At 39.2% G+C, this 26,439-nt stretch overlaps 4 protein-coding genes and 1 pseudogene across 5 annotated transcripts; 4 read left to right on the forward strand and 1 right to left on the reverse strand.

The window, feature by feature from the left end:
* The first annotated feature begins 2,858 nt into the window (after positions 1 to 2,858).
* LOC140789349 (uncharacterized) lies at positions 2,859 to 3,932 on the forward strand. Its single transcript, XM_073139014.1, has 3 exons — positions 2,859 to 3,048; positions 3,169 to 3,402; positions 3,565 to 3,932. The coding sequence occupies exons 1-3, from the start codon at positions 2,992 to 2,994 to the stop codon at positions 3,664 to 3,666; spliced, it is 393 nt and encodes a 130-aa protein (XP_072995115.1). The 5' UTR covers positions 2,859 to 2,991; the 3' UTR covers positions 3,667 to 3,932.
* Positions 3,933 to 4,812: 880 nt separating this feature from the next.
* On the forward strand, positions 4,813 to 10,650 carry LOC140789034 (uncharacterized). The gene is made up of 10 exons (XM_073138618.1): positions 4,813 to 5,077; positions 6,815 to 6,940; positions 7,035 to 7,122; positions 8,240 to 8,325; positions 8,410 to 8,595; positions 9,298 to 9,494; positions 9,657 to 9,815; positions 9,913 to 9,993; positions 10,079 to 10,133; positions 10,209 to 10,650. The coding sequence occupies exons 1-10, from the start codon at positions 4,967 to 4,969 to the stop codon at positions 10,407 to 10,409; spliced, it is 1,290 nt and encodes a 429-aa protein (XP_072994719.1). The 5' UTR covers positions 4,813 to 4,966; the 3' UTR covers positions 10,410 to 10,650.
* Positions 10,651 to 11,331: 681 nt separating this feature from the next.
* Positions 11,332 to 18,499, reverse strand: LOC140789032 (importin subunit beta-1-like). 2 transcript variants are annotated; one of them, XM_073138616.1, is made up of 5 exons: positions 18,318 to 18,499; positions 14,768 to 17,193; positions 12,686 to 14,648; positions 12,555 to 12,607; positions 11,332 to 12,026 (listed from the first exon to the last, which is right to left on the reverse strand). In XM_073138616.1, exons 2-3 carry the CDS (start codon positions 17,182 to 17,184, stop codon positions 14,450 to 14,452), a joined length of 2,616 nt encoding a protein of 871 aa, XP_072994717.1. In that variant the 5' UTR covers positions 17,185 to 17,193; positions 18,318 to 18,499; the 3' UTR covers positions 11,332 to 12,026; positions 12,555 to 12,607; positions 12,686 to 14,449. The 2 variants fall into 2 exon arrangements, with proteins under 2 accessions (XP_072994717.1, XP_072994716.1); XM_073138615.1 differs by having other exon boundaries at positions 12,555 to 14,648.
* Positions 18,500 to 19,726: 1,227 nt separating this feature from the next.
* On the forward strand, positions 19,727 to 20,438 carry LOC140789215 (early nodulin-93-like; annotated as a pseudogene).
* Positions 20,439 to 22,947: 2,509 nt separating this feature from the next.
* Positions 22,948 to 23,890, forward strand: LOC140789493 (RNA-binding protein involved in heterochromatin assembly dri1-like). Its single transcript, XM_073139207.1, has 3 exons — positions 22,948 to 23,417; positions 23,520 to 23,590; positions 23,716 to 23,890. Exons 1-3 carry the CDS (start codon positions 23,101 to 23,103, stop codon positions 23,721 to 23,723), a joined length of 396 nt encoding a protein of 131 aa, XP_072995308.1. The 5' UTR covers positions 22,948 to 23,100; the 3' UTR covers positions 23,724 to 23,890.
* Positions 23,891 to 26,439: the final 2,549 nt, after the last annotated feature.

Here is a 26,439-nt window from a genome sequence, read left to right on the forward strand (position 1 = left end):
AGACAGGGGAGGAAGAGAAAGGGAAATAAAAATTTAAAAAGAAAAAGAAAAAAGAAACTCGGAAGAATACGGTGGACGCGGCAGTACACCAATAGTGGAGCCCGAAATGGTATTTTACGATATGCGGATGCGTATCGTATCATTTACACTATTTTTTTAATATAAAAAATAAAATTTTGTCATTTTATTATAAAAATATATATTTAATATATAAAAAATAAACGTATTTCAAGTACCCAATTTTACTATTATTAAAATTTAAGAATTTAAAAAATAAATAAATAAAAGAAGAAGAAGAAGAAGAAGAAGAAGAAGAAGAGGAGGAGGAGGATAACATCCGCTCTGCTGTGGGTGCCAAAACGGTACTATAAGTTCATTATTATGATAATAAGGAGAAATGTTAATATCGTCCTTGACTAGAATATCTAGAGTTTGTGCGAACTAGTTTGGTCAATTTGGTGAAAAGTAGTACTACTTTTTGGTAAATAGCGTTGAGGCTCTAGTAGTAGTAGTAGTAGGAGATTTTATTTAGGTAGTCCAATATTAAACCCATTGGACTTAAAAGAGTGAGTAATGTGTCGTCATATCCGATTTTGTAACTGTAAGCAGCCGAACCCATGCATGTGACTTCTTCATCATTTATTTATACGACGATGGGATGGATTCTCATCGTTTTCATGATTTACAGGGAATTTAATGCCCAATTTAATTATTTAGTTATTATATATATATATATATATATCTTTGCATGTACAACAATATTAACACAAGGGTTAATAAAACATAAAAAGAAAAAAAATACATAGAAGAGAAGAACAAAGGTTTCCATCGCTATCCTCCTCTTCTTTCGATTCCCTAGGAGAGCTGGAGGGTTAAGAACTGAGCTCGTCGGCAGGACAGAGCTGGTAGAAGTTGACCCATTACGCTCGGCCTAGCCAGCCTGTTCTTTAACGGGCTGACGAATGGTGGTAACATTTGTCGGCCCGGTAACACGTTAGACTATTCTAACATGGCCAGCCGGAACCATGATCACCTCTAAATACAAGTGATATAATTGTAACTCAACATTCTTTCTAAATTAAATCACAATAACATCCTGGACGATCCATGATACATTTTGTAACAACAATGTGGAAACGTCACAAAACAAGAGCACGCAGTTTTTGCCAGCCAGTAAACAATGACAAAATATATTCGACTCAGAAATGACAACGATGTCATATCCAACAGCATAGGTATGCACAACGTTTACCAAATAATATATAATTACTTGTTCATTTGGCATTAAACCAAGTATAGTGACAATGATGGCTAATAAATTTTGACGGTGCATCAGGATATCGCCCTAGCCCTCTTCTTCTCGCATCCACAAGATCGGCATCATAGTACATGTGTGTGTGTGTGTGTGTGTGTGTGAGGGAGGGGGCCGGGAGGGAGAGAGAGAGAGAGAGAGAGAGAGAGAGAGAGAGAGTAGAAGAAGAAGAAGAAACGAACTCCATGTGTATACATCCATCATCCTCCTCTATCGGTGAGCAGTGACAAGGGTCTGGATGAATCGCAAACCGTCGAATCTTGGTGCGAACCGATCCGCCTGAGAAGACTGCCGTTGCTTATTTTTGGGTTCAGCGGTCCCTCCCTCCTAAAAACAAAGTTAAAAGAAAGAAGAGAGAAATGAATACAAGTCAAAAGAAAGAAGTTTGTTTCTCAAAAATAGGATTCAATATACAAGAGTAACTTGTACCTGGACGTGGTGTTGTGTCTGGTGATTTGGGTCTGCGAGCACGGTGGTATAAGAAGCGGCAGCAGTAACCGCAGACGCCGCCGCAGCCACGGCCGCTCCACCACTTCTCATCTCTCTCTGTTTAATTTTCCTCTTGGTGGCGTAAAGAATACTATTAATTAAATCCCTATGCAATGAGTTGCATGTAGAGGGTAGATTAAAGATCGAGGGGGTCTGCAAAGCGGCGTTGAATTCGAATTCACGTTGAGCTAGCTACTAAGCTACATCCTACAGGGTGGCCTCCCTTCTAGAAATGAAAGCATTACATATGTACATTGATGAACATGGCAAAGGCCAAAGGGCACCTGTTTGATCCTTTTCATGTACAATTCACTACAACTACATGGCACCACGACATGTGTACGGGTGCCCAACTGCCACGCTGACTGGGAGATCATCTCATGCCAGGTTGTGGCGGAAACCACGAGTGGAGGGACATCTGTGGCGGAGAAATAGAGGTATATGCATCACTCCACGCAGATCCAGTTGTTAACACGTAACAACAGATAATGAAATGAGCTGGAACCCTTCTATTCGTTTTATTTATTATTTCCAGATTCCGTGTCTATCCATGTTTCAATTTTTAAAGGGGTCGGCTCTCGGGCCCAAAAGTGTGGCCCAACATGAAGCACGCAGGCCGTAAAATTCGGTCTCATTTTTCCATCTATGTGTGGACAAATAGGATCGATTCGTTTGTTAATGCTTGCAGTCTAATCATTTCTTTTTTAACTTTTTAATCTTAAAAAATATAATATCAAGAAGAGATCGAGTTAAGTTCTCAATCTAAATGTTAGAAAATAGAGAAAAAGAAAAATATACGTAGACTAAAATCTCATATCTTATATTACAGCCAGTTTATCTTCTTATATGTCAAATGTATATATTAAGTTTGACACAAGAGTATAGTTTCATCGGCGGGATGGGTACGAGCACACCAACACCTTGGATCGCTAAATGAGTCAGGACACCCGTCACGTACGTGTCAACCAAACACAAGGAGCCTGTGGACACGCGTCAACTGTTCCGGTCACAGCTGAAGTCTATAAAAAGAGCCTACTCCGGTTCGTTCTTCTGGCATTGCACTGAAGTTGACTGAGGAGCTTAGAAAAGAAGAAGTTAAAAGCGAGCGAGCGAGCGAGCGAGAGAGAGAGAGAGAGAGAGAGAGAGAGAGAGAGAGAGAGAGAGAGAGAGAGAGTTTAAAAGGAGAAGAGATGGCGTCCCACGATCAGGCTAGGTACGAGGCGGGCGAGACCAAAGGGCGAGCTGAGGTCACTCTCATTTTCCCTTAATTTGTCTTGGTTTCTTATTGACTCTTAATCTATTACCGTACGTGCGTGCATTTATTGTAGTATATAATCGATGGTGTAATGTATATATTGATAATGCAGGAGAAGACAGGCCAGATGATGGGGAAAGGGAGAGAGGCAGTTGATGCCACCAAGCAAAAGGCCTCGGAGACAAGCCAAGCCGCAAAGGATCGAGCTCAGGAAGGGAAGGAGAGGACCGGGAGCTTCCTCGGTGAGAAAACGGAGGCTGCCAAGGACAAGGCCTCCCAGGCCACGCAGTCTACCAAAGAAACAGCTCAAGCCGAAAAAGAGAAGACCGGCAGCGTCTTGCAGCAAGTGAGTCTAATTCTTTTCTTTTTCTTTTTCTTTTCATGCATGCATGATGGTGATGGATCGATCGATTTTATATTTCTTTTTTCTTGCATGTCTTTGCATGCTTTTATTTTGTATCCTTGGGAGCAAATTGTTTACTTACTGAAATGTTGATGTACGTTATAGGCTAGCGAGCACGTGAAGAGTGCAGCGCAAGGAGCAAAGGAAGCTGTTAAGAGCACTTTTGGAATGGGGGAAAACAAGGATACTGGCTATGGAAGGGACTAGGATGATCAGTAGAGTGGTCCTTTAATTACTAGTCCATGCATGAATTTGATTTGTTAGCATGCGTGCGTACTGGAGTAATTTCTACATCTGCTTGCAGTTTGGTGTTCGTGTGGGTTTCTTTTCATCGTATCTGTTGTTGTCGGTCCTGTCAGTTCAGCTCCTAGCTCTTAGTTTAATTCCAGAGGAGCTTTCATGTCTAATAAAACAGGGATCTTGATGGTTGCCTGCATAATATAGTAAAGGAAGTATTTTGTTTCTTTTATGGATATACTATTCAGTTGCGGGAGCTTGCTCGGATTTTTTTTTCTGCTGATCAATAATGTGATCTTAACTAGATCGTAATGCACTGTGACCTCCTTGTATCTAAAGAATTGACAATAACAAAACTAAGCTGCATCTTCTTTAAGAACTGACAATATATATAACAAACTAAGCTACGTACGTCTTCTCAGGGAACGACAATAACAAGAGCTAACGAGCGAGCAAACTCCACTATTTCTTATTAACTAATTCGAGGTAGTCAAAGTCTCCTTTCAAATAGAAATCATCATATTATTTCTCTCCTTTTCCTTTCAGTTTCCCGTACATAAATAGATTACCATCTATAAAACAGTTTTCCTGAAATAAAGGATAACTAACCTACTTATGCTAACAACTTGAGCACTATCCTTAAGTTGTTTACATTTATTCGAACAGAACCCAACAAGTAAACTACTCCCCTAAGACCCAAACTAATCCATGCTTATGTTTATCTTGGCCAGCACAGCTACACCAACCTCCTCTTCCTTAGAGTGCGAAGATTGAGGGCAATGCAAAATTAAATGCGAATGGAGCCAGGTGTTAAAAGAGTTCATGGGCGCTTTGTAAACTTACATTTGGAATAATATCGTATATAATATATATATATTTTTTTATATTATTAGGATACTACTCGGTCCTAATTTTTTTTTATTTAAGAAAAAAACAATAATTAGAATATAAGGCAAGGGTGGAGTTGTTTTATATTCTCGTTCCTTTTGGGCCTCCGTGGAGCAGGCAAAGAAATTTTTAGGGCCTTGGGCTTTCAGGCCTGACTCCAATCTAAGCCTTAATCATAGCTGGGTACATGTTGGTGGATACTTACTGTGTAGAGGTTGGTAGAAAAGGCCGCAAAAGCGTCCCCTCTCTCTCACCAACACGATCTAACGAAGCCATCTCGGTGTCGACAAACGCAGACCTTCTTCTTGTTTGGATACCATTACCAAGACCATCCATCTCGAGCTCTATTGTCTGGGAAGGAGGAGAGAAAAGTGGAGGAGCGATGTCTCTCACGTCGGTGAAGATGTCGGAGGAGGTCTGGCTCACATGCCTCGCCCATGCTTTGACTACGGAGACGGAGGAGATCATGGGCCTTCTGCTCGGTGACATCCAGGTGGACTACTATTTCTTTCTTCTCTGGACGTCGAAAGATCGAATTTTGCCATGAATTTTGTTGTTGGTCGATGTATTTTTTCGGATCATCTTCCGGTTTTGACGCTGTCTGAGGGTTTTTGCTGCTTGGGAATTTCCCTTAATTTCTGTCTTTCTTTCTTTTCCTTCAAATAATGGAGCTGGAGGAATGGTACTTGGTTTGTATTGAGTTGTTCACGGAATTTGGTTCTAAGTGATGTCTTTGCTTTGATCTTCCTTTATTTTTAATTCCGGTGAGTTTCGAGGAGTTCAATGTTGCTTATTTCGAGTTGCTGCTGGAGAACTAAGACTTCTTTCCTAGGGTTGCGCGTCAGTGATTGTTAGTCTAATGGTTGTTTCTTTTACTATATTAACTTACTGTAAGAGAAGTTGCAATTGGGCACTTTCTCTCCATTTAATTCTGGACAAAGTTTGTAAGCGAGACAACATGTGTAAAACGATCACCGTAAATTCCTTTTCATAAGTGAAAGATGACCTTTTTCTTCTTCTTCTTCTTCTTCTTCTTCTTTTCATTTTAAATGTCCGTACTTCCAGTTTTGTCTATTCAAATATTTTTCATTTTGGTTTCTGTTGTCAAAAATCTTAGTTATTCAAGTGTCCTTTCTATTGCTCTCTACCGGTTAGCCTTTATTTTCTAGTTTTTATTTTTTATTTTTTATTTTTTTGCCTGTGAAGTTCTAGTTCATGGTAAGTAGGAGGACAAAAGAACAATCAAGATGAATAGGTGAGGTAGTAGATGATAAGGGAACAAGGATGTGAGATAATATCAGGACATTGCCTTCAGCTAAGATGTCCGATGTAAAGGAACAGATTTTCCATTAATTACTTGTCAATCAGCGAAGAAGCAAATGTTGAACTGAAATACCAGCTTGACCTGGTTGGATTTGAAATTTTAATTTCTAGAAGCAAGCCTGAGCATTCTGGTATTTCTCTTGGTTCATCTTGTTTGCATCCTTTCACCAGTTATCTTTCTCACACCAAAATTTATTGTTGCCACAGGAATAGCAGCTGGGAGTCAATTTCATTCAGAGTAGAGATTATATATTTAAGAATCTATTGAAGATGCTTGGTTGATATTATGATCAAATTCTGATGTTTATTTGGTTCTGCAGAAGATAATAAAATGATGGACTTATTGGGTTTGCCTGGTTATATTCAAGTTCTTGAGGAGTGTTTACTATTTTTGGCTTGCATTTCCTCAAATTTATAAGAACTAGGCATGAGATAGATGCAAGGGTACAATAATAACATATTGGATACCTCAATACATTCAACGTAGAGTGAAGTCATTAAAGTTGCTAGACAATAAATGGTGTGGAGCTGGCCGTGCTAACATCAAATATTTGAGTGTCAGGTTTATTGATTGAAGAGGAACTGTTCAGTTGGTGTACAAGATTACCAGTTTTCCAGATGAAGTTTTTACATTTTCTGCTTAATTATTGAAACTCATGATATGAGATTTTCTGGTAGCATAATTTCAACTACTGTTTTCTTTTCTTCTTTTTTCATATTTACTGCCTTTTCTTGAAGTTATACTCACATGGTTTACTTCTGTCATATTGCATTAGGCTATTCTTAGTGAATGTGAAGGTTTTCATTTACTTGATTGTTTATTTTCCTTTAGACCATTATTGTTCAATATATGTGTTGTAAAATCGAAGATGACTAAACTGATATCATGACATTGTCAATCTTGCAGCACCTCAATGGGGGTAATTCAATTGCCCTAATCTGGGGAGCATCCCCTCAGATGCGGTCTGATCGTCGAAAAGATCGAGTGGAGACTAATCCGGAGTTGTTGGCTGCAGCTTCAGCGCAAGCAGAGATATCCATAATCTTGATTTTTGAAATTTCTATTTCTTATCATAACAGTAAAAATGTAGTTTCAAACTTGGACCTTAAACTTAACGCATTAGCACAGAATGACACTCACCACAGGGAGGACAACTAGGGTTATCGGATGGTACCACTCACATCCTCATATTACAGTTCTTCCTTCTCATGTAGGTAAGATGACAAGACAATTTCTTTTTTAGTTGCTAAATTTTGGTATATGGCAATTTTTTAATTTTTGATGGGCTTAGATATCTCTTACATGTGTCCATCACATCTATGCAAATTATAGTTTGTCCCATTATTTTTTTTTGTGACTTGATATTAGTATAGTATCTAGGGCTGTCAAAATAAATAAGTGGCTCGGGCTCGGCTTGGGCTTAGCTCGACTAAAGTTCGAGTTCAGCTCGGCCCGGCTAAAGTTGAGCCGAGCCCGAACTGAATTAGAAGACTCAAAATCAATTTTAAGCCCAGCCTAAGCTGGAGCTAGTTCGCTTAGGCTTGGCTCGATAGACTCGATATATAAAGGATTCTCAAATTATAAACCTTAGCCTCAACTCCCAAGTCCCAATTCTCAATTCCCAAATGCAACCACTCAAATCTCCCTAGCTCTCTTTCAATCCTCACTCGCTCCGATCCTCCTCCTCCACCGTCAGCCCGTCGCCTCCTCTATCGTCGGCCCACCTCCTCCTCAAGCCATCGTCCTCTGCTCACCTTCCTCCTCAAGCCGTCGCCTCGTCCTCCTCGACCCGTCGCCTCGTCCTTCTCCACAGTCGGTCGGGCTCCTCCTCCTCCTCCTCAAGCTGCTACCATCTCGTGCTCATCTTCCTCCTTAAGCCGTCGCCCCATGCTCGTCTTCTTCCTTAAACCGCCGCCTCGTCGTCATCCTCCTCTCACAACTTATTTGTGGCTCGGCTCAGGCTCGATCTAGCTTGGTCCGGCTTTACTTGAATAAGGCTCGATAATATGCTCAATTCAGGCTCGGGCTTTGTCTAGCCCGGCTCGAGTTGAGCTGAGCTAAGCCCGAGCAAAGTTATAAGGCTCGAAATTAATTTTGAGCCGAGCCTAAGCTGGAGCAGATTCGCTTAGGCTCAGCTCGTTTACACCCCTAATAGTATCTCCATGGGCCATTGACCTATCTATTGAAAATCATATTGTGAATTACCTACATGCAGTGGCTACGTATTAATATCTGTTTACAGTTCATGATTATTTATCATGCCATAAGACACGGTCATTACTTAATTCAATGAGGTACAACTCTTTGACCTTAATGACCTATAATTTGCAGATGTTCGTACCCAGGCAATGTATCAGCTATTGGATCCTGGCTTCATAGGGCTGATTTTTTCATGTTTCAATGCAGATGCTCGGAAGGTTTTTCTTTTCCTGTACTCCTAACAATTGCCATAAAACAAATAGATGTTCTGTAGCTGAATAGAAGTTTTGGAGTTCTTACAGGTTGGAAGAATTCAGGTCATAGCTTTCCAATCTCTTGATGGGAAACAGAGACTTGTTTCTCCTGTCACCAATAATCCAATTATAGAGGTTGAATCATCATGGAGTTCCTCAGAAAATGTGTTGTCAACATCAGGATCTGCATTAACCGAAAGCAATGAACAGGACACAGCAACCAGACCTACGAAGGTACGGTCATCATTCATTTCATGAATCTGTTTTCTTAAAATCCTTCATCCTTTCTCTATGCCTATTAGGCAGCAACTCAACCTTTGATACTTAGGTATTTTATTGTCAGTATTATGATTTTCTACACTTTGGTCATTATTTTCATGATCCAGATGTTTCACAGCTTACATGCTTATCTGCCTGGAGACAACATCTAGATAACATGTGATGATCTCAATTAAGTTTCTATCAGCAGAAACAGCTGGACAGGGCCACATATTTTCTTGTTGAATCGCTTTGAATATTTTTGCTCTTTTGATTGTCTAAATTTACAGTGGATAAAATTTTTATTCATTTTTTTCGGTAAAATTATAAGTGTTTGTTTGAGTAGTTCTTCTGAAATATGTCTTCTATAGGTGCTTTACGGCTTTATACTTTCTTATATTTTGTGTAGATCTTTTTGAACTTTAGACAATTTCAAGAAGGCAGAACTGAGCTTGCTAAGTTGGGAGAATTTTTGTTAGTGCTATACTGCAGAGGCGCAGGGAAGGACAAAGATATTTTAGATTGAAAAGAATAATGTAATTTTGCGGGATTTTGCGTATTAAGTATTTATTATTATTATTATTTTGGTGCAGACTAGATGATATACCTTTTCTTTAGATAATGTAATCCCTGTTTAAGAAGTATTATGCTAATGTGGCTCAAACCATATTTTGTTAGCTCGGAGGGAGATCTTCAGATTTGGAGGAGTTCTTTTCTCATGCTGATGCCAGTCACAGGGGAAAGCAACAAACAGGAGAAAACTCTCTTGTTGTTTACAATCCTGAGAACATCTATAACAATGCCGTTAATATGGATGCTGCGGATATGACCCCAAGCATGCAGGAGGCCTTGCACCGTTCTAATATGGAAGTGAGGTATACCATAAAACTCTCCAATACCAATTTTTTAGCACCATTATTTTACATCCAGTCATTTTTTTCTGCTAATATTTATACAAAATCTGTTGCAAATACTGGAGAACAATCACATAGTAATTTGTCTGTCTTATATGCTTATCTACTATAGTTTGGTGATAGTGGTGCAGAGTATGTAAGAAAAGAGGTGCCTCTTCATGTTTTGCCGACCAGATATTTGCTAAAGCTTGAATCTCCATTGACTTCTTTCACCGACATGCAGCATGTACTTTTTGAAGAGGAGAGATCAGCATATAACCAAGCCATGCACCTGAATATGCGGTAGAAGGACTTGCTATATATGCTGCATATTAATGAGCTTGTAACCTAATCACATGCTTGTTTTTCCAAATAATCCGTTTTGCCATTTTCTTGACAGTGATGGAAAGATTCACCCCCTTACCTTTATTCATCACTCATCTATGTACCAGGCTTCTCTATGCAAGTTAATGGAGTACTGGTGAGGACGGGCTATCTTCTCTCTCTGTCTTCTTTAATATGAATGATTTTTTTTCCTGAAAGTACTTTTTGTACTTATTTCCCAGTTTAAGCCCTGCAGTGGCTTCACTTCAAGACCGTCTCAAGGAAAATGAAGTTCGGGTAATTGGGCTAGTGTGTACCTTATAATTTTGAATACGTGCCGCAGGTTCTAATACTTGCACTCTTATTAAACAGTTAGCCATGCTTATGGAGGAAGCCAAAATACTCGAATCTGAAGTCTGTAGCGGAGGCGGTGAGATGAAAAAGGAATCTCCTCGCCGTTTGCCATCTCAGGGCTTCCATGGTGGTCTACTGCAAAAGGACACGCATGTTTCAACAGATCATGGTAGTTCTAGAAGTCCTAAGGGTATAGGCAGTAGAAGGAAGCCCTCTTGATTTCTACCAAAAGCATCATGATTCTAGTAATATAGTTGCCCACCCCACTTTTGTTTTTTACACCATAAAAGCATGTTATTGGGATAGGAATGCATGTGTCTCTTGTAAACTACTATCCTGATATTCGTTGTTCTGTAGCTTCATTTTTTTCATATTTATGTTAAGCAGTCGGTTTTCCGTTACAGTGAAGCAGTTGCACTGCAAATAAGCAAGTATGCATTATGCCCATTTCCCCTTTTCCCGTCTTGTTGTTCCCCACCCCTCAAATTTTGTTTTAGTTTTATTTTTCAGCATCACACGTGTGATGTCGATGTACAAAGGATGCCACGGAAATAATCTATAGATCAAGCAGCATGCGAGATGAAGAGGAACATGCATGCAAATTAGACATCAATAACTGAGTGGAAAGAAACATATTAATTGCGAAAGTTGGATTAATTTGATGGTGGTGATCTGCACAGAGGTCTTAGTTCAATCAGAAATGTCTTAGGGCGGGGGCACCTGGTTAGAGATGGTCTGCTTCGAAGCAAAAGTGCGAAGGACGAGACGACAACACCCGGAGCCGAGTCTCGGCAGCTTTTCGTTTTGAACCATTTTAGTATGAATATTGATCTTGAAAATATTGTTGCTGTTCCTATAAGTTTTAATTCTGGAATACCCAAAGTCTGGGTATACTTGAGAACAGGATGGTGGATATTAGAACTCTCATTTACTCAAATTAAGGCACTACCTTAGGAATAATTTATAGAGGAAAGCAAGCATGCAACCACCGCTTGTAGAAAAGGAATGGGCTATGGCCTCACCTCACCTCTAAGTCCATCACAGTGAACGCGGATCTATCAACAAAAGTTTGGACTCTCAGTTGGGCTGGATCGAGCCCAGTCTTCAAACCTGGATCCACTAGAGACGAGAAAACACGATCAGAAGAAGCATCATCCTGGATGTAAAATAATTACCGATGTGGAGCTAGCAATCTAAGCACACATACAAAAGAATTTTGTACACCAGATGCTCCGTATATACAACAAAAGTGGACAACATGAATCTTTTCTTTTCATTCCACTCGCATATCAGTAACACTTAACCACATCCACCCCATATCAATAAAAAGCGTCCGTCTTAGTCGTAGACTCAGACCTATAACTTGGCTAGCAACCAGCCCAGAAGCAACCCTGCACCAGCAATCCCCAATTCAACAGCAAAGAACATAGCATACTTGCCGATGCCGATGCTGATGCTGCTCTTCTGTTTCTTACCTTTCCTCCTCACTGGGTTTCCCCCATCTCTAACATATGATTTATCCATCAATGGCATCCAAGGAAGGACTGGGAAGAGCGACGCAATCTGATGTTCGTTTATCTTCAACTGGAGACAGACTCTGGTTGCAAAATTTGTAACCACTGCTTGTAAGCAAATAGATGTGAGGCCTGCCTAAACAAGAGCTTGACAACGTGTTCCTTATCATCATTAGCTTTCTGGGCTGCCAGCTCAGCTTTTCTCGTGCGTGTCTGCGAATGGCGGAGTGCCTCTAATAACCGAGCCCTGCTCAGCTCACTCTCATATGTCAGTTTGCTTTCAGGTGGATCATTTCCGGCATTGACATAAACCTGTGGTCCACTGCAAGAGATTGACACGTCAAGCATCAAGCAGCAGGATACAACATACAAATAAAGAGATTGACACGTCAAGCATCAAGCAGCAGGATACAACATACAAATAAAGAGGATTGATTAACAAGAAGATGCTACTGCAGAGAAACAAAAGAAAAAAGAACATTTTCAACTATAGGGGAGTGTGACATTTTTAAGATGCATACACATGGGATCAAGAAAATCATAACAGGGAAAACTTATACAGCTAGTAATTGCCTTTAAACTGAAAGAATTTGCAGAAAGAAACAGTCACACACAGGAAGAGCTTTAACAAAAAAGTGGCAAAGGCTGAACAGATTATTGAAGAAAATACTGAGTCTCAGCAATCTACTAATTCACCAGTTCTCCATATTGTGGATTGCAGCTATCATGAATATCAACATATATCATAGTTATAGACTAACATTGTCAATGTATAAAACATGTCCTAAAGGGTGTGCTGGCCCTATATAAGTAACCACAGTGAAGATTTATGATCATAATATGCACATACCTTCTTTAGTATATAGGCAGGTCTACATCCATCCTCACCTCTTAGGATCTGCCCTGCACAAATTTGGACATTGTTGGCTTGTTAGAAAAGAAATAACAGTGGAAGAATAAAAAATAAAAAGATGTCTCAGCTGCTGGTTCTCTTCAGGAGGCTTGCTGGTCCTCTAAGAGCTTCAGATCCTTTTATGCCAGTGATGGCAGCTGAAGAATAGTTGGAGACTTAGACATGGTCCACAATTCATCATACCCCTGCAGAAATTGCTTAGCCCACTACCATGTCATGCACTAGCTTCAATTACTTGAGAAGTCTTGCCTCCTCCAACCAAAAGCTACCTCATAGGATGATAAAAAAACAAAACGAAAAAAAGTCTACTTGCACTGCTCTGACTTACTTAGCACTGTTTCTAGCTTGAATGAAATGGCAATTGAAGAACATTAGTTTGTTTAGTAGTGATTAGTAGTTTAGTACATGAAAAGGAATGTCCAAACTCCCAGGCATCAAATAATACAAGATTTAAAAAATGGAAACTTCCCTCCTATTGATGGTTTCTTGCACTTTTGTAGTTGCATGAGAAAATCAGGGAGATAAGCACAGTTACATAGAATTAAATTGCGCAAGATTCCTTCTTCTTGCACTGCAGCTAAACAGAAATCCCACATTGCTATAAGCCACAAACCAAACTACTTTTCCCTTATCTTTACTGGTAAAGCTGAGTCAACTTTTTCTTTGGTTATACTTACAAGGCTATCATACATATAGCAAGCAATGATTTCTTCAACGATAGCCAAGAAAGAAAGCAGCAGAATGCAAGTATAAGGCATGACTATGCGATATAGATTAACTACACAGTAGCATGGACCTGAACAGAGATGATTCCACAAGAGGTATTCTCCATTCTCATCTAGTGGGTGAGGTTGCAAACTGACCCAAAGAGTTGAAAGGAGACAGACATTCTACCTGATAATAAACAGATTTCCAATCGTCTTTCACACTAGTATCACCCAGAATAAAGACTGCTAAAGTTTCTGGTTTTTCACATACAAGAGGGGGAAGCTACAATAAAGAGAAGTATGTAACCCGGAAAAAAAATCTCACAGATGCACTTTATTGTGTATGAATGCTCAACACTCTCGGTAATTACTTGTATTTCATATGAATGCTTATGACTTTAGAAATGACAACTGAAGAACACCAAAAAAAAAGAACCTGATTAAATATGGATGATATATAAACGAAATCAAGATCACGACTCCTATGAAGTACACAAAGAGACAGGAGTTGCATAAAGACCACCTTTAAGACCATGGAAGCCAAGACAAAACCCCAAAATTAAGTATCAAATGAGAATAAAAAAAATAACAAATGCGCCAGGGCAAAGAAATGTAGTTTCCAGCTAGGAACTATTAGAGAGCATGGCACTACAGATGGAACATGATTCTGAGTGGGCAGTCAAGTCTTGTGTTGCTTTTCAAGTATCACTCAACTAGGCCAGCCAAGGTAATCCTGCCTGAAGGAACAGGATGGAATCATAGGAGGTCTCCAGTAAACCGCGCTTAGCGGATCTGACATCAAAACAACAGTACAAAAGCCACAGGTAACCATAAAAGGGAGACCTCAGGCTGTGTATCCTACAATACAGAGGCCCTCTAGCTTTTCTCAGTAATGAAGGTCTTAAAGACCTTCAACTAAGTAAGCAGAGGCAGGCCATCACTGTCCCGCTTCTTCATGGAATGAAAGGAAACCAACTTCAAGGTGCTGATGCATGAGTTAGCCCACTCAGAATGAACCCGTTGTGCAGAACTGGTGATGACCGACACATGTATGCAAAGCAATTCCTGACCTGACTTGACACAACTTGGATGCATATGCAGACTCCAAAGGGATAAAAATCATTATTAACCAGAAATTGCACGAGTAATGGCTAACTTAGCCCAATCAGCGGACTCTTTAATCAAATGATCATCTGATGATAAGCATTCGTCCAAAAAGTCTTTGCCTGAAACAGACTGATTAATTAAAGGACCAGCATGACCTCCCAAGGTATCAGCCAAATCTCCAAGGACACCTACTGCAGTCTTCATCACTGCATCATCCCTGTTTCGCACGGTAAAGGAAATAAGAGAAATCAGTAAAAGGAATAATATTACATTGATGATACATCCAAAAAATGTAAAGAGAATGGAGAAAGAAAAAGGTGCTACTATATGACGTACATGTCCTTCTCATGATAAAGAGTGTCAAGAAACTGAAGGATGTGGGGTGCATAAGGCATCAGTAGCTGGGTTTTCGGGGAGCTTTTAAAACCTTGTAATATACCAGAGTAAGCTTCCAAAATTCCATTCCTTAGCTGATTTGTGTAATCAAGCATTTCATCATCAGCAGTCGCAGCATGTGCAGAGAGTTCTGCTGCACTTTGAAGCATAGGCATTGCGTAGATCAAATACTTCTCAAAGTTATCTCCTATTGCTAAAGCAATATCACCAAAGCACGAAAAAATTGGTGGTTTCACAGATCTGTGCAACTGATTGCTGGAAAGATCCTTCAGGAGTTGTGTCATGATTCCATCACAGAAGGGCAAAATTTTGTCCTCCAAAGCCCTGCACAAATCTCCAACAACTCCAACCGTAACAGCACAGACCTGATACTCCTCAAAGTTTTGAAGGCCCATTTCCAAATACTGATAAAATCCTGGCATGTACTTCACAAAATTTGGCCCTAAAACATATGCCAAAGCGCCAATAGCAAGCATAGCCTCTTCATGTACCGTAGCATTTCGGCAAGCAAAAACCCTCAGAAAGAGATCCATTATCTGATCTGCAAATGGCATGAAAGCATACTTTGATGTCTCGCTTGCCCCCAATTTCTGGATAACGACCTGCAGGCATCCACATAGAAGCCCCTGCAGCTCGTTCTGCTTCTCCCTTTCATCAGATGATAGCTTCTGTGCCTCTAGGGTTTGATGAAGTTCCAGCATGATAACTGGCACCAACTGCAATACAATAGGAGCTGTCTCATCATTCGAGCACCTCACAACTTCATTTAGAGTTTCATAGGCTGCAGTTCGCAGGCGAGATTCTCCAGCATCTTCCCTGTGGGTAACAGTGAGAAGAGCTTGAATTATGTCCTGAAAGAAAGGAAACAATGGTGATGCTGAACCAACATCCTCATAACCTTGAGCAAGGAAATAGAGAGCACCACAAGCCTTTTCAGCTACATTAGGGACATCTTTCATGCTGTGAAGCAGGACGGTAAGGATCTGCTGACAGTTGGCAGGTGTTATTATAGGTGCCACCATGGTCGAGCCATGAAGAAATTCAAAGATTCTTCCGAGAGTCCATGCGGTAGTATCTTTTACATGGTTATTTGGGTCTGTTGTTAAAGCAGTGAGCATAAAGTTCAAGGCAACATTCACAATAGGCGTAAGCTTGTCTGGAGATGGACCCTCCAGAACAGAACCGAATGCATATGTTGCCGCTTCTCTTTGCCTCCAATTTGGTTTTGTAATGTTCTCCTCAATGAATGGCATCACTAGAGGAACGATGTCATCCCCAACAGTCCGTGCAACAAGACCCAAACATGTCCCTCCTGCCATTGAAAGATTCCAAGCCCCTTCATCCTGATCTTGGTCCTCCTCCTGCTTGAGGAGAGTCTCAAGCAGCATAGGAACTAAAGCGGGAAGAGCCTTCTTAATAAAATAGAAACAAGGGATATCAGAATCTGCAGTAAAATCACCTCCATATTCATCTAAAATATCAATCTCCTCATCACATATTGAACTCCAAAACTCGATAGCCTGAAGAGCAACTGGCTCCTGATCTTCCCGCACAGCTTTGGCTGTTATATTGAATATATCCTGCATGTAGGTTTCAAGTTTTTCATAGTAGGCAGATGAGATAGCCACCAAGCACTCAAACGCCGCCTGCCGTATCTTCATCTCAGACGACAGAGTTGCTTCACAAACAACTCTCATGATGTAGTCTCTCTCCATGTCATTTGTAAAATTAGCCTCTGCAAATCCTAACGCATTATATAATGCTCTTGTAGCAGCAAGCCTGACATCAGTGCTTGCCTCAGAAGCATTCATGCCTTGAACCACAGAAGTAAGAATTCTATTTACTTGGTCCTGGTCAAGAACTTGCGGAGAGACTTCCTCGCACAAATAACCAAGTGTTTCAAGTGTTGCCTGCTTAACATGAGGCTGGATCTGGTGTATGCTTGAGAGTAAAGATCCTATAAGCTCAGGCCACTGCTTCTGCGGCAACTCAATACCAGCAATCTTGGCAATGGCTTGGGATGCAGTAGACCTAGCATCAGGAACTGGAGAAGAAAGGGTCTCTAATAAGGATGATTTGACTTGAGCCTTCACAGTCACATCCAATGACAACCATCTCTGGACAAGTTCGTCTTTCCTGTGCTGCTCCTTGGCATCCAAGGCATTCTTAAGAACCAGGCCTGCTAATTTACGACTATCCACAGGTTTTTCATTGTTTGCCAATTCAGCGGAGAGAGATAGTATAAAAGAAGGAAAGCTTTGTTCCTGAAACTGCTTAAGACATTCTTCTGCATGCTTCCTAACAGTACCATCCACTGATTGTGCATTCAAGAGAACCTGAGTGACTTCCATAGCCATCTTATAATTCTGAGATAGGAGAGGAATAAGTAAAAAGGATGGTGAGATAAGGACAACATTTTCAGTAAAGTTAACTTCTCAAAAAGTGAAAATAAAACACAATATTCTAAGCCTCTAAGAATCTCAATATTAGACAATAACAACCAGAGTTTGTTATGGTAATCAATCACAGTAAGATGGATCATAGTAGATTTTCATCTAGATGTTTTTACCCATATAATGAAATCTCTACAAATCAACAAGGCCAACAAGTAGCCAAGACCAGTGATCATGACTATAGTAAAATGCATATAGAACTGATACTCATTAGCCATTATCTCAGAAAATGAACCTTACCCATTACGGAACAAGAAAGACATCATTATGGCCGTAAGATTCATAGGATATCTGATGACATAGATTAAATTGGTCTCTTCAATCTAATAGAAAGCAATAAAGAGATTTGTCTTTTTTGACATATTATACTGGGTTGGGCAAAACGTTAGCATTGCCAAAGAAGGAATTTGGAGATGTTAGTGCAAACTTTTGTTAGACAGATAATTTATGTAATCAAGTTTCCAAATCAACTGTTGTATCAGCCCATCAAGCAGATAGAAAAATAAAATCTTCTCACAGAAGCAAAATCCAATTAATGCCACAGAGAAGAGATCCAGACCCTAGAAAATTAGGGAATTTCACTTTAAGGAGAAGAAGTAACAGAGATCATTGCCGTAATTCTAACTATATCTCCGCTGATAATTGGGGATAATGAAAAGAAGAAAATTTGACCCATAAAAACGTCGACTTGAAGGGAGTCATCCGTGATCTTCTCCAAATCCAAAAGCCTTATAACTGGTTGCAAGCATCAAGTACAGATGAACCATAATCTCGAGCCATTAAAGCGGCCAAAAGTAGAATCCAAATATCTAATCCGAGTAGGACCTATGTTCCAAAACCCCTCGAGAAGAAAATAATCAAAATCGTCTCGCCAAAGTTCCTCAATTACTGTTTGAAATACTCCTAGAGATAGAGCATTAATCCGCTAAAACGTACGTGGCGCCAATTACCCAAATCTAGATCAAATTGACGGGAGAAGAAGAAGAAGAAGAAGAAGAAGAAGAAGAAGAAAAGAGGGAGCTTATAGGATCGCTTACATGTATTGGTCAACGATCCGGGCGACTGAGTGGCTTCCGGAGCCGGTAGGTGGTGAGGTAGGGGGATGGTGCGGTGCGGTGCTGGGCGGCTAGCCAGCAGCAAGAGTGGGGAGGAACCCTAGGAGAAAAAGAAAAAGACGGAGGAGGAAGAGAAAGGGAAAGAAAAGAAAAGAAAACTTTGGAAGAATATGGTGGACGCGGCAGTACACCAATTGAGAATTGTGGAGCTGGAATTTTTTTTTTAATTTTATTTTAATTTACGATATGTAGATGTGTATCTTATTATCTATTCTTTTTTATTTTTTTATCCCACAATTACGATGACATGGATACCCAAATTGCACCCTGTGTATACAAATATTACAAATACCAATATGATATAGTTGCTGAGAAACAAACAAACAAACATCTGCCCTGCGGTAGGTACAGAAATGGGGATTGCGAGCTTTATTCTTTATCATAATCACGATAGATAAATCTTTTTTTATCGTTGTTGAGCTCCTTAACTTAACTTGCGAGTTTGTACGAACTGGTTTGGTGAAAAGAAGAACTAGTTTGGTAAATAGCGCTGAGGCTCGAGTAGGAGACCTGAAAAGGTTGGCTAATGTGTCATCATCCTCATATCTCATTTTGGATCCGTAGGCCGTCCGCCCAACCCAAATTTATTTATACGACGATTGGGATTGGGATTGGGATTGGGATTGGGATTGGGATTGAGATTCTCTCCGTTTGCACAGATTTTGAGAAAACTGCAGCTACGTTATGTTTGGGCTGGGCTTGGGTTCTTTTCATTTTGAGCTTGCTGTATATTTCCTCCCACTCCCAACAAGTGTGTGTGTGTGTGTGTGTGTGTGTGTCTGGGGACGGTGGACCTCATGGTAAGCACGTCTCGGTGCATAAGAACGAACGTGTGCGGTGTGCCCATCGTTTTCTAGTATTCTCTCATCCAAAACACCAAAACTGTTGCTACCTCGGATAAGGCGTGCTCATTTTTATTTATTTATTTGACGGTCCTTATTGATTAATTAATTATGCTTTATTTTATGATACAATATGCTTTACTAAGTAATAGTTTGCAGGTTTTAGATTCAAAAAAGATTAAATTTTATTTACATTACTATTACTACTGCTACTTCAAACTTGAAAGCCCATGAAAATCATATTTCGGAGAAATAGTATTTGTCATCAGTTCCTGCAAACCCTCGGAGGAAAACAAGCGACTATCCATCCATCCATCAAAACTCAAAAGTATCAGCCAAAAACCATCGACTACCCCCACCCCCACTGCTTATTAATTGCAACCTCTCTCCCCCTCCATACCTAACAATCCAAAAGCCTTCGATCGATCCGATAGGAGTTCCCTAATTACCGCAAACTCTATTCCTCCATACCAACGCACACAATTAAGGATGGCTTCAGTCACTCGCGCCTCTTTGGATAAGAAGCTGGCAATGGCAAAACGATGTTCCCATGGTATAAACATCGATCAATTGTGCGCTCCTTAATTAGTTAATTACTCGACTATTTATCATGTTCATTTTGGGCTATTTATTCGTAGAACCTAGCTAGCGTTTTAGCATTGTAAGATTAGACCATAATAATTATATCATGCTATATATATTACAATGATTGATCTTGTAACTATTACTGGGAATACTTGGCAGAGGGAGTTGTTGCCGGAACAAAGGCAGCTATTGTTACGACCGTTGCAGCTGCTATTCCCACTGTGAGAATAGTTTATCTTATTCTCTTCTCTTCCCTATTTTAGTACATTGCTATATATATAACTGCAGCAGCAGCAGCTGGTTTTCTCCTCTAATTTTATTCTGCTAACATGAGGTTCATTTCAGTTGGCTAGTGTTAGGATGCTTCCATAGGCCAGGTCCAACATCAACTACGCTGGGCAAGCCCTCATCGTCTCAACAGGTTTGCCTTTATTTGAGGTTTTCTTAATTTCGTTTAACAAATTCACTCCAATGAATGAATGAATGATAGTAATTTTTTGCATTCTGGGAACTTACTTTGGAATTGACAGTTGCGGGAATGGCGTACTTCATAGTGGCGAACAAGACGATATTGGCTTCTGCAAGAAAGAACTCATTCAAGCCTAATGTTGCTTAATTAATTCCAGGTGCTGATCTACTGTAGACCGAGATGAGATCTTTCTGTGACGTCTTTCTTTTAATACCGATGCACTATGTAAGGAGTACTGATTGATAAAAATAAACGCGGTGTTATGCGAATTCATTATGACATTGCTTCTACTTGACAACGTTCCTATGGCAATCTCTATAAGCAGGCACGATGTTGCTACTCGTGCAATATCAATGCATGCCTCTAGCACACACACACACACTCTTTCTATCTCTAAACTAATGTAGCAAGTTTCATTCATAGGTGAAAATAAATCATGAGAGGAATCAGAGGCGGTTGATTTTGCCCAGCTACAATTTGTATGTTTTAATTTTGTCGGAATTTTAGGTTTCCCATGTTCTATAAAAGAGTGAAACCTCGGACACAATACTAGTCGGGAGAGGGGATATGAAGCCATCCCCTAGTAATGAATGCGGTGAAATTAATGACTAACTGATGAAAGTCATAAATCAGCCAACTTTTAATACTATATATGGGCCTAAGAAATATTATACGACTCTGCTAGGCTACCATAGGTAACGTTTTCTTCTTTACCATCACGAGCTCTCATGTTAAAATGCATAGAAGAGATTAAATAGCACTAGTTAGACATATGTTCGGGACTTTGGTGCACGTACGTGGGATTGAGTGGGAGATTAGGAACTCACCCAGCCTCCGTTACTTAATCATGGCATATTATAGTTAGCAGGTTGAATCATGTCAATTCAGTGTTGTTTCACTCCCGCCCTTATTATGAACGAATCAGGCAATTGGGCTTCAAACTATTAAGGCAATTGAATTTTAGCCTAATCCTATGCAATCTCGTGTGCACGTACATCATACTTCGTCTAATATTTGAGCCAGTCTATTTTTATTCTCAACATTATTCTCTCCTTTTTACATGTATGTCTTATCTTTTTTTTTTCTATTCTTCTTGTCGTGTCGTTTCTTTCCATCAGTCAGCTATCAGTCATCGGTCTGATGGATATCCTCCTCCTATGTTACTGCATGCAGTTGGTAACATATATATATATAAATTGGAATAAGTGAAATGTAATGTGATTTATCGACCTTAGGTCGAATAAGGTAGCAGGGTGGTATTATATATAGATACATATCCATATAAAATTTTATAAATATATGCGGGTCGATCTCATGTTAACCTTTACAGCGTCTAGCCAAAGAACTACTTGGGAAGGCGTATCCACTCTGAGGTCTGAGGTCGCAGTCACGATCGGCAAGTGGGTTCTAATTCTAAAGCTCAAGATGCCAAAATGCCCTCCTTCGATAATTGCCCGTGACGAATTAAGCTAGCTCCATCACCTGGTCTCGATCAACTCAACTTCAATTCATATGCCAGAATCTCAATATTATTAACGTGCCACGTTGTCTGAAACTTATTTAACATCCATCGCATTTTGCATGTATGTGATATGTTAATTGCTGCACCACATGTATCATCAATTATTTTTTTAACTGATCTTTAATTACTACAATTATTATTATCTGGTTGACCTCCGGAGAGGTGAATCTTCTTTTCTATCTACATATGGGCGTGCAACTGGAACGGAATGATGCGGCAAAATGGCGACATGCATGCATGCTGTCTAATATTGTGACTCGGACTACTGTAACATATTCCAGGCTGATTGCGCGAATATTTATGATCAGCAATAGTACGTCCAATTAATAATCATATTAAATATTTAATGTTAGATTCCCCTCCAGCAACTTACAGAGGGACCGGAGTAAAACACACACAATAATTAATTTATTTAGGATAGTAATACTGATATTTTATTATAAAAAGCATGCAGAAAATATTCCAATATGGATCTGTCCATATCAGTATAAATCCACAATTAAGTTAATTGCTAGAAAGTTCCTTTATATATATATATATATATATATCATTTTCTTAATTATTAACATAAAGTTAGATGATCAATGAGTACTCTGCCAACTTGTATTTGCTTTCCAATCTTTGTAGAAAGTTGTTTTGTTGCTTAGTCAACTAAGTAGCTAGTTAGCTAGCTAGCCGTAGAATTTATTCCTTGGACAACGCAAAAATGCTATACCATATGTATATACACCTAAAGATGGTTGATCACCAATATTATCTTCTTAGTTCCTTAAATTTGACCGCCATAAACCTTCTATTTTTGGGGACATATAGCATCTGCCCCCACACCAATGAGTCTAGCTAGCTAGCTAGTAGAACATTCAATCCCCAAATACTACCTTCCTTACATTTCGCTGGCTTTAGAACAAAGATGTTCGGGAATCACATAAAGTTAATATGCAGGCTGGAACTCAACTCCTAAAACGTAAAATTCCTTTCCTCCAATCATGTATTCCATGGCTAGCTTCCCACTGAAAGAGATATATGTATGTGAGTACGCCTATAACATCCGCTACTTAATTTCTCCTCATTGTTCTCATCAGGCGGGCCATGCAGAACATTTTGATGGGTCTACATGTGTGTGTGTGTGTGTGTGTGTGTGTGTATATATAGCCAGCCTTATATATAAAAGCTCATCCCAACCCAGAAAATTATACTAAACCACAACACTACCGCTAGCTAGCTTCAAGGACGTCCCAAGCATCTCGATCCTCATTCACGTAATTAAGTTTGATATATCGAAGGAAGATGAGCAGGAAGCCAGGAGACTGGAACTGCAGGTCGTGTCAGTACCTCAACTTCTGCAAGCGTGAGTCGTGCCAGCGATGCGGAGATCCAAAGTTTGGGATAGAGAGGACGGACTACACGAGCATCAGCGGAGGAGGGTGGGAGGTGAAGCCGGGTGATTGGTACTGCTCCTGCGGCGTCCACAACTACGCCAGCCGAGCTAACTGCTTCAAGTGTGGAGCCACCAAGAACGATAACTCTACTGTCACCCACTCTTGGGGTTTTGGCCTTAATGCTCACCAAACTGGATGGAAGTCCGGGGATTGGATCTGCGCCAGGTTAATTTAATTTAATTACGTACTATTTTGGATCTACTTAGCATGCATGCACGCATTCATTCAATCTATTTATTACTTAATGTACACATGCTGTCTCCACAGGCTTGGTTGCAATGAACACAACTACGCGATCAGGACGGAATGCTTTCGATGCAGTGCACCTCGACACTACGGTAATTTACCATTTTTTTTAAACAACTTTTATTGTAATTAGCTGCCTCTTAATAACTATCTACATGTACAACTTAATTAATTACTTGCATGCTTCTCATGCATGTTACCTGGCTTCATATTTCAGGAAATTAACCAACAATGCATGTGAGACCCGCCCAAGATACCTGAAAAAGGAAAATGAATGAATTCCTAAACGGAAGCATCGTTTAGTTTTTCAGCATTTTGTTTCCTTTTTAAATATTTTTGAAGCATCCAGGTCTATGCATGTACTGCGATGCTAATTACGAGTTTATGTCTAATGGAATATATTTATGTAACCAGCAAGGCTAATAAATTAAAGCTGGTGTTATTGGAAACGGATATGTGATAAACATTTTAATGAATTATGACTCAGTATTTATATAAGATCGATATAGCTAGAGAGTAATTTATTTTAATTACAGGCGGCTGTCTGGCCTCTTAATTAATTACTGTTCACAGGTGTTGGAAAGAAATGCAACTACCAATACCGATTAATGGGGGGGAGAGAGAGGTGAGGAGTACTATATCCAACTCACCACTCCAAAGCGCCAAGCTAGAGAGACAAGATAATGGATAAGATTCGAAATTCGAGGAACACTTATAAGTTGCTTTAATTCGAAGAAGGGGACTCGGGTTGGAAAGGCGATATTGATCACTTCACTAGCTAGCTAGGCATCACAACCCAAAAAGGAGGACTACTTGTGATAATGCTAAAAGAGAAAAGCATATACATATATATATATATATATATATATATATATATAAAGGAGGTGGAGTTCGATTGATTCTTACTCTTTTTACTCTGGCCCTCTAAGTCTAATCAAGCATGCAAACAATATAACCGGCAAGAACGTACATTAATTAAATTCTTAAATCATTAACGGCAGACTAGGCTATCTGGCCGGCCGACCAGCTTGGTGACCGGTGAGATTCGAGCGGCGTCGTGCATGCATGTGGGGTACATCCTCGATCGCGCCTCTCTCCCTCTTCCGAATAGTGCTTGCTAATACCACGCCTAGGGCGTACGTACTATAATATATATATATATATATATATATATATCAAGAATCATTTCAATGACCACATATGTACACCAAGCTTTTGAACAAATTAATTAACATGACTTATTTCCTAATATAATAATTTTGTGGCATATATAAATGTCGACAATGTTCATTTTGCCAATATTTAGGAAGTGCTGGAAAAGAAACTTATTTCCTAATACTTAGAAATGCCAGGAATACATCTACCAAACATTTTTAAATGCTGTCAAATACTGTGGACACCCTTAAACACATCGTATCCATGACAGTTTTGGAGATGGATCAATTTCAACATTTTAAAAGCGTGAAACAAATTAAACTCATTATTTAACAATACATTTATCCAATGCACAAAATAGTTGGCAAACTATGTCCATAAATAAGCAACATTCGAGTTTATCATACAATTAACAAAATGACATAGTTCAAATGTCTTATTAATAAAAACAAAAAGAATGTCTTCCTCACAATTTACATCCATTACATTATTATGTAGGGAAATAAATAAAAAATAAAAAAAGGCCGTCTGTCTTGCTTTAATTTGATCTTCTTGAGTGACTGACCAGCAAATGAAATTTCATTACAAGCCTACTTAAAAGCATGGGGCATATGGATATAATTGACTAAAATTAACAACATGCATAAGAAATTAGGGAATATTGTAATCAAGATGAATATACCACTTTCCAGCCGCTCCTCAAAGAGAGGAAGAGGAAAATTGAAATTGATGTTTGTCTCAGGTAAGCTGCAAGATTACAACTTACAGGCACTCTATAGATAAGCTTGTAGCAGATCTTGTTGCAAATTTATAGAGATCTTGTAACTAAGCTTGCAATGCATAACAACTAATTAAAATTTTAGTCACCTATAAACTATGTAATTCAAAATTATTTCAATTTTCAGTTGCTAACTAAGTATGGGAAGGAGCAGATGATCACATCACGAAAGCTTTCGAAGAATCAAATAGCTTTAACCAATTAAAAGGCTAGACTATGCAGCTGGGCTTCTCTCCACCATTTCATCAAACACCATGAGGTCACTCAATTGAACATTCGATCTCTTGAGTGACTGTCAAATAAACTGACCTTATTAGCATCTGCCGTTGTTGCAAAAACCACGTTATCATCAATCCGCACTTCTGCGACAAGTTTTTCCCAATCATAAATCACCCGGCCCAAACATAACTTCAACAAAAGAGTCGTACCCACAATTTATTAAACCACGCTTACTACCTACCCAACTACGGAAGAAGACAAAGGAACTAACCCACCATCAAAGATTCCTCTCGTTTATTACTATTATTTTCCTCCATCTCTTAATTACTTCATCCTTTTAAAGAGAGTGAGAGGATGGAAATTGGAAATTGGAAACTGGAAAGAGCTGTGTGATTGATCGACATCTTTCCGAGTACGAAAATGATATTACCAATTAAAACGAGATCGTTTCTACGGCCGAAATATTTTTAATTAATTAAAATTCTAAAATTATTTAAAATATAGAAAAGAAAAACATTCAAAATTTACAGAAATACTAAAAAAAAAAAGTAAGTATCGTCGTTCTCTCTCTTTTATTCACACTCTACACTTTTTTAATGAACCATTTTTTTTGGGGGCATATAGATTATCTGAATTATTAAAAATATCTCAAATATTAATTTTCCTATAAGTTGTCACGTTCAAACTACATAAGCAACTATATCACATATTGGTTCTTATATATATATATATATATATATATATTTTTTTTTTTTTTCTTAAAAAAAGAAAATTTAGTATATATTAATC

Source organism: Typha latifolia, chromosome 5 (assembly GCF_019914945.1).
Source record: "Typha latifolia isolate L0001 chromosome 5, TyphaL0001v2, whole genome shotgun sequence".
Taxonomy (NCBI): Eukaryota; Viridiplantae; Streptophyta; class Magnoliopsida; order Poales; family Typhaceae; genus Typha; species Typha latifolia.